This window comes from Microcaecilia unicolor, chromosome 3, assembly GCF_901765095.1.
Source record: "Microcaecilia unicolor chromosome 3, aMicUni1.1, whole genome shotgun sequence".
NCBI lineage: Eukaryota > Metazoa > Chordata > Amphibia > Gymnophiona > Siphonopidae > Microcaecilia > Microcaecilia unicolor.
Window position 1 is genome coordinate 78,835,438 of NC_044033.1, and position 15,016 is coordinate 78,850,453.

General features: G+C 40.7%; 1 protein-coding gene across 3 annotated transcripts in view; it reads right to left on the reverse strand.

The window, feature by feature from the left end:
- Window positions 1-15,016, reverse strand: part of HHAT (hedgehog acyltransferase) — a 354,392-nt gene that overhangs the window by 251,269 nt on the left and 88,107 nt on the right. For all 3 annotated transcript variants that reach the window (XM_030196099.1, XM_030196097.1, XM_030196098.1), the window contains exon 8: window positions 1,827-1,977. In XM_030196099.1, coding sequence (XP_030051959.1) covers window positions 1,827-1,977 — 151 coding nt within the window. The remainder of the gene's footprint in view (window positions 1-1,826; window positions 1,978-15,016) is intronic.

A 15,016-nucleotide genomic window follows, 5' to 3' on the forward strand; every position in this document is an offset into this window, starting at 1 on the left:
GTTATTCCTGAGTCCATCATCCCACGTCCCTTCATTCCAGAGCTTCCTTTCAATTGAAAATGACCTGCTTCCTATGCATTTATGTTATGGAGGTATTTAAATGTCTTCCCTCCCCCCAATTTTCTTCCAAAGGACCTTTGTTTCTTCCCTTGAAAGGTTTGGAGTTTGCTGCTCTAGAACATGAAGTCATGATATGACCTTGGACAGGAAGAGGGACAACAATGTTTCTTCACTGAAAGGAAAGAGATTCCAGTGGAAATGGTGGAGGCAAAGATGATTAAAAAAAACCTTACATACAGCATAAGACTGAACAGAGGATCCCCAGTGGCAATGAAATGAAGACATAATTACAATTCAAGTGTACAGCGCTGCATAAGTCTAGTAGCGCTATAGAAATGATAAGTAGTAGTAGTAGTTTGGCACTACACCAAGGGTGGTACTAGACTGACAGATGGGCAAATGTTCCTTATTAGCTGTAATATTCTTATGGCGGTAGTTAAAAAATTTAAAAAAAAAACACAGTTGGGAGACTGCAGTATTGAAACAAGCTACACTTCATTCCCTCAAGAGCAGAACCAAGGGGAGAGGTTAAGGACAAAAAAATAGAGAAAGGAAGCACAAGCCAGGGCATAATATAGCTGAGCTGGTGCCAGTAGACCATAACTTCCCACACACTGACTCAGTCAGTGCAAGCAGGGTTATGGTGGCTGGTACTGTCCAGTAAGTCAAAATAGCGCCTCTGACCCCTAGTAGCAGCACTAGGATCCAAGCTGCCAAATAAGGAGCATGATTGGGGATTACTACTGCACACCATTAGATACAAGAGACCCCTCGTTAAGACCCAGGGCCAGATTTCCAGGGGGTGGGGAACAAGATTCCTGACTGCCAGAGAGGGAATTGTGGAGGAAAGAATCTGTCTTGTCAAGTGATTGTGGAGATGAGGGAGGTTTGAGGTATGCTTTTTGTCTGGGGCATCCAGAGGACGGTGGCGGGGAGTTCAGGAAGGGGATAATCTGATTCTTTCCACTGGCCCTTTCATAGATAGTATGTCCGACTTAGAGTCCGCTTTTTCCTTACTGCAGCCTGGAACCCACAATGTTCCTAGGTGCAGCAATGCTAATTTAAGAGTTCAGGATGCTTCTCTCCCCCCCCCCCCTTTTTTTATTCATTTATATTCTGCCTTAAATCTAAGCGGATTATAAGAAACACACACATTTAAACTATACACAATTTCATAAATTATAACAATCAACAAAAGTGCATAGTTAAAAACATAAATATAGTCAATATGCAGCATCAAATATAACCTTCACAGCTCAAAGAAACTGAAACAGCTTCCAGTGCTCAACCTACTCACATATGACCTTTTTCTGTCCCTTCTGCCCAATATTCAAAAAGCAACAAGAAGCAAAGCCATGGCCCAAAGTGCATGGGTGCTTCTTAAAGGGTCTATTGGTCGCGATTAGGAACTGGCCCATCTTCCTTTCCCCCTACCCCCTCCCCAATAATTTCCCCCTACCTAAAAAAATCCTCCATCATCCAAAGCACAGCTCAATCTTCTCCTAAGTCTTCACAGGCCTAACTGCCAGCTCTCTAGTGTGTGAGGGTCAGGAGAGAATCCCCAGCTGCTCCTGACCATTCTGGCGTTGGGTTCAAAATGGCACCAGCAACCTAGCTCCCAAATTCGGGTGCCAACCCCTTTAAGAAGCAGCCCGGGAGAATTAAAATACTCTAACTTGCATTTAAAAAGAATTGCTATTAAATATTTGAAACCAACATCCTGCAAATAACTTTTTTTTTGTAGTACAATAATAAATGCAACTAACCTCCACATCCCAGCGAAACTGTACATCACAATAACACAGCGAGGCAATTCTGGAGGTTCAAGTCCATCTATACGAACAACCAGCGCAGGTATGCCAAAGAGAACTAGGTACTTCACATAGAAGAACAGAACTTGAGCTAAAGCTAAGCCACCTGAAAGAAAACAAAGTCTGTGCGTTATAAGTTTATAAAGTGGGTACCAGGTATGTACACAAGTGACCAGAATACTGGCACATACACATGTAAAAACCAGTATTACAACAGAAAAATGAGGGGCGATGAAATCAGTAGAATATTTACTCAGAACAGATGAAACTAAGCAGCTCCTGATGTGGCCACATTCTCCCAGATTCTATATAGTGCGCCTAGAGATCTGAACTGAAATCCAAGTGTATTCTATAACAACGCATAACTTAATTGGCTTAACAAGCTAATCAGCATCAATAACAGCTCTTAAACAATAAGGAGCACTAATTAGCAGTAATTAGAATTTACACACATAACTTGCTAAGCAAATTCTGTAATGCGCTGTGCCTAACTTCTAATGAGTGCAGGCAAAAAGGGACTTGGTTATAGGTAGGGAAACGGGCGTTTTGTAGGCATTCCGAAATTTACGCCACAGTTATAGAATATGGCCCAGTGCGCCAAAATCAACGCGCTGTCCTGGTTTGGACGGATTAGTACTGTGAAAATGAATGTGCTTCCTCGCTTGTTGTATCTCTTCCCATTCCCTGATGTATGGTGATCCAAAACGTGGTGGGTTAGGTGTACCTAATCTTTTCTGGTATTATAAAGCTGCTCAAGCAGTGGCTGCTTTTGAATGGTTCCATGCTTCTTCTCAGAAACGGTGGATAGAACTGGAGCAGGTTTCAGTGGGCTTGTGTCCATTATGTTTCTTGATATGGCTCCCACGTCGTTATCGTTTTCTGCCTAGAGTGATGTGTCCTTCTATCAAGACCACATTATATTACTGGGATGGTTTATTTGAGACGCCAAATATGGTTCTTTCTGGATTTACGCCCTTGTTATATAATCCAATGTTTTCCCCAGGTCTTGGTTCGGGGCTGTATTCGTGTTGGTTTCCAGCGGGCTTAGAGACTTGGGGTCAAATTTTGATGAGGAGAACTTTGTACCTTTTCAATACCTGGTTGACACTTACTCCATTTTGCCGTCTGATATTTACGCTTATGTGCAAGTGAAGCACTTTCTAACTTCTAGTGTGATCAAGCCTCTGTTGATAAGGGAGGCTTCCTTCTTAGAAAGTCTTTGTGAAGACTCAAGAATTACGAGGGGTTTAATCTCTGGTTTATATGCCTATTTGCATGGTTTAGCGCGACCACCGGTTGAGCATCGTATGCATTGGCAGCGGGAGTTGGGCTTGACTTTGGGTGATGATGTTTGGGCCAATTTGGAATATGCGTTATTATGAACGTCTGTTTCTGTCCCTTTTAAAGAAAACGCTGTCAAAGTTTTACACCGATGGTATTTGACTCCTGTTCGACTGCATCACATGTTTCCAGCAGTCTCACCTCTATGCTGGAGGGGTTATGGCCGGAGGGGTACTATGGGGCATATCTGGTGGAACTGTAATAAGATACGGACATTTTGGAAAGCGATTCAATATAGACTCCAGAAGTGGCTTGCTAAATCCATTAAGCAGTCACCAGAATTTTTCTTGTTTCCTGGTATACCTCCTGGACTAACCACATCCCGGGGTATATTGGTTCGCCATGCTATGTCTGCTGCTAGAGTCACTCTAGCTGCACATTGGAAGTCTAAAAAAGTTCCTTCTTTGATTTCATGGTTAACCAAGTTGTGGTACATTTGTGAGATGGAGAGATTGTGGGCTAAGCGACATCATACTTTGTCTAAATGGGAGGCTATTTGGGCGCCTTTTGTGATCATTGTTCATTTTAAGCTATGGGTATGGATTAGGAAAGGAGGTGGAGTTTTTCTTTCCTTCCTCAAGGGAATTGGTTGGGCTTCTGTACTCAAAATTTATGGTAAAATAATGAAGTTACTTTTGGGTATTCTTGGGTATTTTAAAGAGAATTACAGCTGTTACTTCTGTTGCATTTGATTATGATGTTGTATTTGACTTTCTTTATCACCTGTTTTTTGCTGTCTCTTTTTATTTAATAAAAACTTCTAAAAAATGAAAAAAAAAGTGTGTACATGAATAGAATACACACACACACACACATTTACAAATTCACATTAAGTTTCTGCCTTTATAACTAATGTACCTTGGATTTGTTATCAAATGTTCTACTTTTAATGTGAGCCAAATTGAACCCGAACTTGTTTGGGATAACTGTGGGATACAAATGTCATAATTAATAAAGACATAATAAATCCTTCTGAGCGGGTATAAATTTGTATACTACTAGGGCTGGTTCTGGATGACTGTTTTATAAAAATGTAAGGACACCTACATTGCCTTTATAAAACCCTCTCACACTATAAACCACCAGGATACATCAATACATAAATATTTATAAATTCTTATAAAAAAAATTTTCTGTTTACTGTTTAATTGATCTCCTTGTCTTGTTTCACTCTCCCTATTTAGTGGTCTAAGGAAGAGAATAGAATTACCTGACTGAAATAATCCTTATATATTACTTTCTCTATATTTCTGGCAAGTTGTTTTATCGCTTGTAAAAATTTAAATGGCTATAAATAAAAAATTTAAAAAAAAATTGGCCAAATGCTCGTGAGGGACGCCTTTTTTTTCCCATTATCGGCCGAGGATGCCCATGTGTTAACCACGCCCTTGTCCCGCCCCCCGTGAACACTGGTCGTCCCCGCGACGGAAAAGCAGTTGAGGACTACCAAAATCGGCTTTCGATTATGCCGATTTGGCCAACCCAGAGAGAAGGACGCCCATCTTCCGATTTGTGTCGGAAGATGGGCGCCCTTCTCTTTCGAAAATAAGCCTGAAAGTGTCCCTCTGTCACCCGTAGAAATAGAAAATTATTTAATAGTCTTTGAAAAATAAACATCATACCAAGATACCACCAGCACCCTCACTAATCACATAATGAAAGAAGATATCTTCTGAGATTAGCTCTCAGTATAATTACTATGGCAGCAGGGTTTATGACAGCTGCCACCTCTCCCATCCAGTGCCCCACCTCTGTAGCATGCTCCAGCTCTGCTGAAAGATGATTAAACCCTCAATCTCCTCCTTTCCAGTGTGTGGCATTATAATCAAACTACAGTGTAGACTAGGCAGCTAGATTTCTTAATTTAGCAATTATTTTCTTACTAGTTAAAAGCCAGCTGAAGCACTCTGAGATGGTCTCTGAACAGTTCATTTTTAGCCCAAAACAAAATCAGGCAACAATGATTTAAAGATGGCCTGTTTTATAAGAAGCAGCTAAACCACAGTTTGTTTCTCAAGCAAAACAAATCATTAAAGAAGGGCTTGAAAACAAGCCAACCACACTACAATTTTGGCATTCTGCTAAATAGCCTATAATGGCAGCTCATTGGGGTGAGTTCTTTGCCTTCTCAATTTCTCATTGCTATTATGACAGTTTCCCTTCTACAGCCAAATTCTGAATGAAAGCTGCTCAAACAAGGCATGAATTTTAATCTGCTGTTACAGTGAGGTATTACTGTGCAGCAACAATAAAGCATACCATGCTTATAACATTTGAAATCATAAAAGAAATGTGGTAATGTCACATTCAGCCATCTGATGTTGATTTCCAAAGCTTCTTTCTTAGTAAAAGGTCTAAGTAACTCACAAACACAAACTAGGAAAGCAAGACAGAGAGGTCCCGCGTTGGAATAAATGATGATTAATACCATCATCATTTGTTTTCTAAAGTACCAAGAGTCCCAACATTTTAACAAATAAAATAATTTCCGGCTTACTAATTTATGTTTACACTTTCAGTTTTCAAAGCAAGCTTTGGCTTACAAACATTTTATCACTTCTCCCCTATTAGGCAGAAGAATGAAAAGAAAGCAGAACAGATGACTTTGTTAGCGTTTCATCACAATTTAAATAGGAGTACAGATGGTACTTCAATACTGAAGGGCCAAATTCTTCTCAATACAGAGCTCAGAGATCTCATTTCACATTCACAGAATTTTTGCAGAGTGTACCCTGCTGATACAGAGAAAGCACAACCTTTTAGTCATCTTTCATTTATATTCCTCTTAGGAAGTTCAAGGAGGATAACAATATTTAAAATATACCTCTAATATTTAAAATATACCTTTTCTAAGTTTTATTAGTTATACATGGAAACCCCAATTTTAAAATCCATTTCTATACATAAAGCAGTGTTTAATGCGTAGAAGAAGGGACTTGTAAAATTGCACATATATAGCCTGGACTGAGTAGAGATGTCCCTAGGAGCAGGGTTGGGAAGGGGGTTCCCATTTATGTGCATATTTTGAAACTACACATGTACCAATGCAAGATAACCCAGAAAACATATGCATTCCAAAGAGTAGGTGGAAAGGTAAATGCATAAATTCCCAAACTGATATAAGAACACTTTTGTTTTGCAAATTTGCCAATACCCACACAGAGAAAAGGTATTGCACATACTATTTACGCCTGAGCTTGGTTCTAAAATTACCCCACAGAGGGTAATTTTTTTTTTGTCTATTAGATTGTAAGCTCTTTGAGCAGGGACTGTCTTTCTTCTATGTTTGTGCAGCGCTGCGTACGCCTTGTAGCGCTATAGAAATGCTAAATAGTAGTAGTAATAGTAGTAGTAGTAAAGTCATTTTCACAGATCAAAGAGTGCTATGTTTCTGCTTCTGTTCATTTAGAGGCAAGGAAATACATAGGAGCCTTTTTACTAAGGCTCACCGAAAAATGGCCTGCGCTGGTGTAGGCGCAAGTATTGGACGCACAGATCCATTTTTCAGCGCACCTAGAAAAAAGGCCTTTTTTGGGCAGAAAATGGACATGCGGGGTGCCCATTTGGGCCTCAGACGTAGGCGCCTATGCGCGTCAAACTTGAATTAGCACCAGGCTACTGCGTGCCCCGAGCAGTTATTCTAATTTTGGCGCACATCTAAAACATGCAGCAGAAAATAATTTCTATTTTCTACCATGTGGTGCTAACCGGGCGGTAATCGGCTGTGTACGCATGTTGACGATTACTGTCTGGTTAATGAGTGATACCTTACCGCTGTCAGTGAGTGCCTTTTTTTAAAACCTCAGTAAACAAAAACATACACAACCAAAAAAATCATAAACAAAAATAAAGCAGACAATAAAACAAATACTATAGGGAGGAAAGAATTAGTTTTTTTTTATCAGGCCAAGTATGCCACTAACCTGGCTTCACCCAAACCAAGAGGTCATGCCCCTGGAAAGGCTAAAGAAAAAAGGAAAGTTTTCAGTCCAGTCTTAAGTTTCGTCCTGGAAGTCTCTGCCTGATGGGAACAGGTAATGGAAAAGTATACAACTGTATGACCGTGAAATAAACAACAGCAGAAGGGACATCAACAAATTTTAATAACTTGAATGAAGCAAACGTACAGGTTGGTTTGGAACAAGGAGGCTGTGAAAGCAAGCAGAAGTCCCAAATTGAGGGACTCTAATGGTAACTTGAACTGGACAATACTCTGTCCACAGGATGTTAACATTCAGTATCAGGTAAGTGAGGGTCAAATCCAGTAATTCTTTTTCCTCTCAACTAGGGATTGCACCTTTGAAGTTTTCATATTTAAAGGAAAGACCTTTCACAATTGGCTTGTGAGGCAGCCCTTTCAAATTCTTTGGGTTTTTTTTTATTATTATTTATTTATCACTTTTCAAAATACAATCAAGCAATAAAAACAGCTTGTACAGAAAAGCCATATGAATGAGAACAAAGAGAGAATAAAGTCTCAAAATAACAAAAAGGTAATTATTACAATAGGATATTTTTCCAAATACATACAGCTAAAGTCTTCAATATTGTTTTAGGAGTCAAGGAAAGAAGAGTAAGGGAAAATTCACATAGCAAGAAAACATTATTTAAAGGATAAAGCTAGCTGGTCTGAGTGCAATTCTCCTATGTAAGAGCTAAATCCCAGAGGTTACACCAGAACAGTCCCGTGGAGAAATCTGTTCAATCCGTTTACCAACTAGAAACTTACACAAATGAACAGAGTAAAAAAATAAAAGCAAAAAAAAAAAAAAAATAAACATACTTTGAAACTTAATTACACATTTACATGGAAACTTAAGGAAAAATAATGCCCCCAACTGCACAGCTCCAGGCTTCTGCAACAGGAACTGCTTCCTCTTTCTTTGTGTCTCCCTGGCTAAATCAGGAAACATAGAAACTCTAAAAGAATTAAACATTTTCTCTCTCTGTCTAAAGAACAATTTTAGGAGCCATTCTCTGTCTGAATATAGTGCAAAAGTCACTATCAATGTAGAAGCAGCACATTGCTCAGATAAAGATTCTAATAAGTCTGAAACATTCAATCTATCAACCTCTAATTCTGGCAACTCAGCATTTGGTTGTTCTGAAGCTCTTTTCTTTGCTGGCAAATAATAAACCTGAGCCAAGGTGGAAAATTAACTTCAGGAACCATCAACACTTCTCATAAATAACTTTTAATCATTTCCTTTGCTGAGATTGCAGGAGTTTTAGAAAAGTTCAAAACACATAAATTACAACTCCAAGCTATATTTTCCAGAGTCTCATTTCTTAATTTTAAAGCAATTACATCCTTAACCATTTCCATCTGTAAATTTTTCATAGAAGAAAGATTAACCTCCAATTCTTTTATCTTTCCAGTAGCTTGATCTAGTTCAGACTTTAATTGCATCACTTGACTCTCCAATTTATCGTTACCTGAGCCAGCTCATGAACTTTAGGAAATAACAGTTTTGTTTGTTCAGAGACAGCTTCCCAAATTGTAACTAGACTAATGACAGCTGGTTGGGTGACAAGGACCGAAGGAATCAACAGACCTGAACTCCCCTCCTGGGGGTGCAACTGCAAGTCACCTGTAACTGGTGTAGCTTCTCTCTCTCCCGCAGTAGCTCCCACAGTCAACGCCGGCATAGCTTGAGCTGACCCATGTGAGCCAGAGGGCCCCCACCCAAACCTGGTTCTTGCACCAGAAGCGGCATCTTGTTCTTGAATCAATGCTACCAAAGATGGTAATGGAAAACTCTGGGCTGCAGGGGAATAGCTCTCCAGTCCGGACTGAGTGACCTCCCCAAATGAAATGCCGCTCACTCCCTCCAGCGGCAGCATCGAAGCCAGCATTCGCTCGGACCACATCTCTTGCATCGTACCAGCACCAAATGTCTATCAAGAGAGCCCAAAGGCACTGGAGTCAGTCAGAAGAGCACCAACTCCTCTTCCACTTTCCCATCGAAACAACAAGGTAAGTGCAGACTCAGCTAGCAGCAGCCATCTTGGATTAGTGACAAAACCCATTCAAAGTGAATGGGCTTCATCAGCATTGCCACACTGGGAATAGCTAGTGCAGCTTGATCAATAACCTGTCATAAATGCAGCTTGTGATGTCTTTATATATCAAAACCCTTCGCATATCTTCACGTTGTGCAAACATGGTGGCCAAGGTTATTACCAAGTACAGAAAATGGGAAAGTATCATCCCCATACTGCTTTTTTTAAAATTTTAAACACCGGCTACTGTTTAAATTTCAGATCTGGTTCAATTTCTAATTATGGTATTCAGAACTCTTGTGGGGGGGAGGGGTTGTAAATTATCTAACTCAAAAGAATTAAATTTATACATGCCATCTCATACTTTGAGATCTAGTCAGAGTTTTTATCTGGCTACTGTTATCTAAATCAAGTAGGATAAAGAATAGATTCCATAAATGGATGAAGCTGTAGAAGTAGAAGACATAAAATGAGACTGCAAGAAGGTAAATTTAAGAGCAACCTCAGGTTAACGCAGCATATTCTCTCTTCCACAAACTGAGCAGGTCATATCTTGGACCTGATTATGTCTTTAAATACGGATGTTGCCGCCATCTCCCCCATTTCTTATCAACCACTACCTTGCTCAGACGACTTCTTACTAGTTTTTAATCTCACACCACCCATCACTTTTGCTGTTCCCTTCAAAAGAAAATCAATCTCTAGAGATCTCTCGAAAATTACAACATCTACCCTTTCTGACAACTTACGCTTGGACATTACTTCTTTCACTACTCTACCTCCAAACGAACAAATTGTTCTTTGGAATAATGATTTATCTAGGGTTTATAATTTGCTTGCACCCCTGGTAGAATTTACTGCTTCCTATAACACGCGTTGCTCACAACCATGGAACTCCTCCGAACTATGTCTCATAAAATGTCAACTTCATCAAGCAGAAAGAAAATGGATATGTACACCCCGTAACATCACTCCTCTTGGTTACAAGTCAATGGCCTGCTCCTATAAGAAGACTATTTTAACAGCAAAAAAAGGATATTACTCTTCCCAGATCACCAGAGCTCCCAACACTGCAATCTTATGCCGAACTCTCAAGCAACTGACAACTTTCAAAAATTCTTCCTGTCAAGTAGACAAACCTTACATACCTATTCAGTTACTGGCAACCTACATTCAATCTAAGAAATAGTAACACTTCATGACAGCCTTAATACTAGTCACATTCCACCATCTCTCTCACCTCCTATTTCCCCTCTTCCTCCCCCCTATAACTTTTCCTGCAGTTTATTACCCAATTTTCATATTCCATGCACAACCAAAATCGCAAAGATCATTTCTCAGATGTGATTTACCACAATTTTCATAGACCCAGTGTGCCTGCCTTTGTGGTTAAAAAAAAAATCCCAAAAACTTACAGGCTTATTTTCAAAAGAGGACGCCCATCTTTCAACACAAATCGGAAGACGGGCGTCCTTCTCACAGGGTCGCCCAAATCGGCATAATCGAAAGCTGATTTTGGGCGTCCCCAACTGCTTTCCATTGTGGGGACGACCAAAGTTCCCAGGGGCGTGTTGGAGGCATAGCGAAGGCGGGACTTGGGCGTGCCTAACACATGGGCGTCCTCGACCCATAATCGAAAAAAGAAAGGTGTCCCTCACAAGCACTTGGACGAATTTACTTGGTCCTTTTTTTGTTACAACCAAGCCACGAAAAGGTGCCCGAACTGACCAGATGACCACCAGAAGGAATCGGGGATCATCTCCCCTTAACTCCTCCAGTAGTCACTAACCCCCTCCCACCATCAAAAAAATTCATTAAAAATATTTTTTGCCAGCCTCAAATGTCATACTCAGGTCCATTGCAGCAGTATGCAGGGTCCCTGTAGCAGTTTTAATGGGTGCAGTACACTTCAGACAGGCAGTCCCAGGCCCATCCCCCCCCTACCTGTTACACTTGTGGTGGTAAATGGGAGCCCTCCAAAACCCACTGTACCCACATCTAGGTGCCCCCCTTCACCCATAAGGGCTATGGTAGTGGTGTACAGTTGTGGTTAGTGGGTTTTGGGGGGCTCAGCACACAAGGTAAGGGAGCTATGCACCTGGGAGCAATTTCTGAAGTCCACTGCAGTGCCCCCTAGGGTGCCCGGTTGGTGTCCTGGCATGTCAGGGGGACCAGTGCACTACGAATGCTGGCTCCTCCCATGACCAAAGGGCTTGGATTTGGTCATTTCTGAGATGGGCATCCTCTGTTTTCATTATCGCCGAAAATCAGAAACGACCAAGTCTAAGGACGACCATCTCTAAGATCAACCTAAATTTCCAGATTTGGGCGTCCCCAACCGTAATATCGAAACCAAAGATGGGCGTGTATCTTGTTTCGATAATACAGGTTTCCCCGCTCCTTCACGGGGACGTCCTGCGAGGTCATCCTCAGAAAAACCTGGGTGTCCCTTTCGATTATGCCCCTCATTGGGCCCCTTTTACCAAGCTGCAGCAAAAGGAGGCCGGCACTGGCATCGACGCATGTTTTACACATGCGCTGAGACCCCCTTTTTCCACAGCTGGTAAAAGAGAAGGTCTCACTTTCCTGCAGGAAATGGCATTCCATGCAGCCATTTCGGGGGAGCCCTTACCGCCACCTATTGAGGTGGCAGTAACTGGGCAGTGCCACCGCCAGGTAAAGTCCAGCGCTACAAAAATAAATAAATTTTTGTAGCGCCGGAAATGACAGCGTGCTAGGGATAGGAAGTACCGCTGGGCTGCTCCAGTAGCCTGGTGGTATTTCCGTTATAGCGAGCTGTAAGCTCGCATTGGGCTTACCGCTGCTTAATAAAAGGAGACCTTAATGGCTTTGATCCCTTTTCTCCATTGCTTTATCTCTATTATCCGGACATGCCCCCCAACTCTGGAAGAATGCTATTGTTTATCCTAAAATCAAAGATCCTAAAATGTCCCTTACTGATCCTTCCAACTACAGGCCCATTGCTCATCTCCCTTTTCTTCCAAAGGTTGCTGGAAACATTGTCAACTCGCAACTCTCCACTTTTATATCAAAAACCAATGCTTTACACCCTAACCAAACTGGTTTCCGTCAACACCATAGTACAGAAACATCATTATTAGCACATCTGAACATTATTTGCTATTTCCTGAATAAATATTTCTCTGTTCTACTACTATCCTTAGACCTCTCAGCCACTTTCCATCTCATTGACCATTCTATTTTGCTTTCTCATCTACACGTTATTGGTATAACTGACTCCACCTATTAATGGCTTAAATCTAGATGACAGAAAGTATATAGTTCATTCAGCTAACACTCAACTTAAATCATTTCATCCTATTCCCCAGAAACTATTGTCTCCCCAATGCTCTTTAATATTTTCCTTGCACCCTTTCTCACTCTGGTACAATACACTGATTTGACAATGTTCAAATATGCCAATGCCGTCCAACTTCTTTGTCCCATTAACCCAACAGACCATAATGATATTTCTTATTTCTCGCTTCAAGTCCATCACAACTTTGTTCTCTAATGATAAACTAGTCATTAATCCAAAGAAATCTAAAATGCTTCTATTTGCTCCAACTGGTCATCTGTCCCTAGCCTCTCCAATTCTCCTAAATGGTTTTCCTGTTTGTCATGTCCAATCCACATGTATCTTAGGATTTATATTTGATTCTGCCCTTTTCAAGAACAAATCTCAAAAGTAATCCAATACTCCTTCTTTAAGCTATGCCTTATCAGATCTATACAACCACTGACTCCCTCTGCCCTGAACATTTTGATTCACTCCCTGGTCATCTCCCAATTAGATTATTGCAACCCCCTCTACTCCAACATCGCTTACAATTAGTCCAAAATACTGGTGTCAGGGTAATCCACCATCTAAAGAAATATAATCATGTCACTCCCTATTTGAAATCTGCCCACTGGCTCCCCATTCCTCACCGAATCACTTACAAAATCCTTCTGTTAGTGTTCAAAAGCTTAGATGCTTCAGAAAGTCTTCATCTTTTAAGATATCTTACTCCTTATACACAATCAACAGCAGTCAGATAATCATAACTCAATCTTTTAACTATACCATCACATTGAGAATTCTGTCATGAACCCAGCAGACACTCCATGTTTTCCTTTCAAGGCCCAAAATTATGGAACTCCTTACCAGCCTATTTTAGAGAACTTTGCTCACTGCCCCTTTTCAAACAAGAACTGAAGAATTCTTTTTCAGGATGCATACACTTAGCTTTTCCACCGATGAAGGTACGGGTACCTGGCTTACAGCCCTCCCGTCCAACTGTTCTTTCCCATATTTCCCCTCTTTTCCATAACCATTGTAGTTCTTCCTCGGTTCCTTTTTGTTTCATGTTAGTACTGTATATCAATTCTTCTTTCCTCATTTTAGATTTTACGCCACTCAGATGGTTTTCTGTTGGACAGGATAGAAAGTCTACAATAAACTTGAAACTTCACAGAAAGTGTGGTGGATGCACAGAATCCCTCCTAGTGGAAGTAGTGTGGACAAAAACTGTGACAGAAACCTTTTTAAAACCCTACTAAGCTAACTGCTTTTACCACATTCTCTGGCAACATATTCTAGAGTAAAGAAATATTTTCCCTGATGTTTCAAATTTACTATTTAGTAGCATCATTGTGTGCCCCCCTAGTTCTAGTATTTTTGGAAAGAGTAAACAAGTGATTCACATCTACCCATTCCACTCCACTCGATATTTTATAGAACTCTACCATATCTCCCCTCAGCAATCTCTTCTTCAAGTTGAACATTACTAGCTACCTTTCCTCTTAAGGAAGTCGTCCCATCCCCCTTATCATTTTTGTCACCCTTCTCTGTACCTTTTCTAATTCCACTATATCTTTTTTTAGATGCTTTGACCAGAATTGCACAGAGTTTATGATGACTCTTAGATCCTTTTTTTGGGCAGTGACTCCAAATGTGGAACCTTGCATCACGTAGCTATAGTTTGGGTTCCTCTTTCCCACATATATCAATTTGCACTTGCTCACATTAAACGTCATCTGTCATTCAGATGCCCAGCCTCCCAGTCTCGTAAGGTCCTCTTCTAGTTTTTGCACAATCCTCTTGCAATATAACAACTTTGAATAACGTTGTGTCGTCAGCAAATTTAATTACCTCTAGTTACTCCCATCTTTAGATCACTTATAAATATGTTAAAAAGCAGCAGTCCCAGCACAGACCCCTGGGGAACCCCACTATCTACCCTTCTCCATTGAGAATATTGACCATTTAACTATACGCTCTATTTTCTATCTTTTAACCTGTTTTTAATGCACAGTAGGCTTAGAAGTGTAACATGCATGGAATACCAGATACAACTCTAACCGCCTTACTAGGCAGACTAGATGGACTATGATTTTTTTTTTAATTATTAGAGGTCTTCATTAGACTCTCAAACAAAACAGATAAAATTAGGAGTATCATTCATACAGAACATATAACAATGCAACACACGATGGACCCTTCTGATTTTACATGCTGCCATTTATTATGTTACTATGACCCCCTTAATTATGGAATGGGCTCCTGAGGGGCCCTTTTACTAAACCGTGTAGGCGCCTATGTGCACCCAACGTCCATCAATTCTGAGTTACCACCCGGCTACCGCGTCATCCATGCGGTAATTTCATTTTTGACGCACGTCCGCTATGCTCACCAGAAAATATTATTTTCTGGTGTGCAGCAAAAATCGGGCAGTAAGTCCAACTTGACATGCCTAGGCAATTACCGCACAGTTAACATGAGAGACCCTACCACTAAG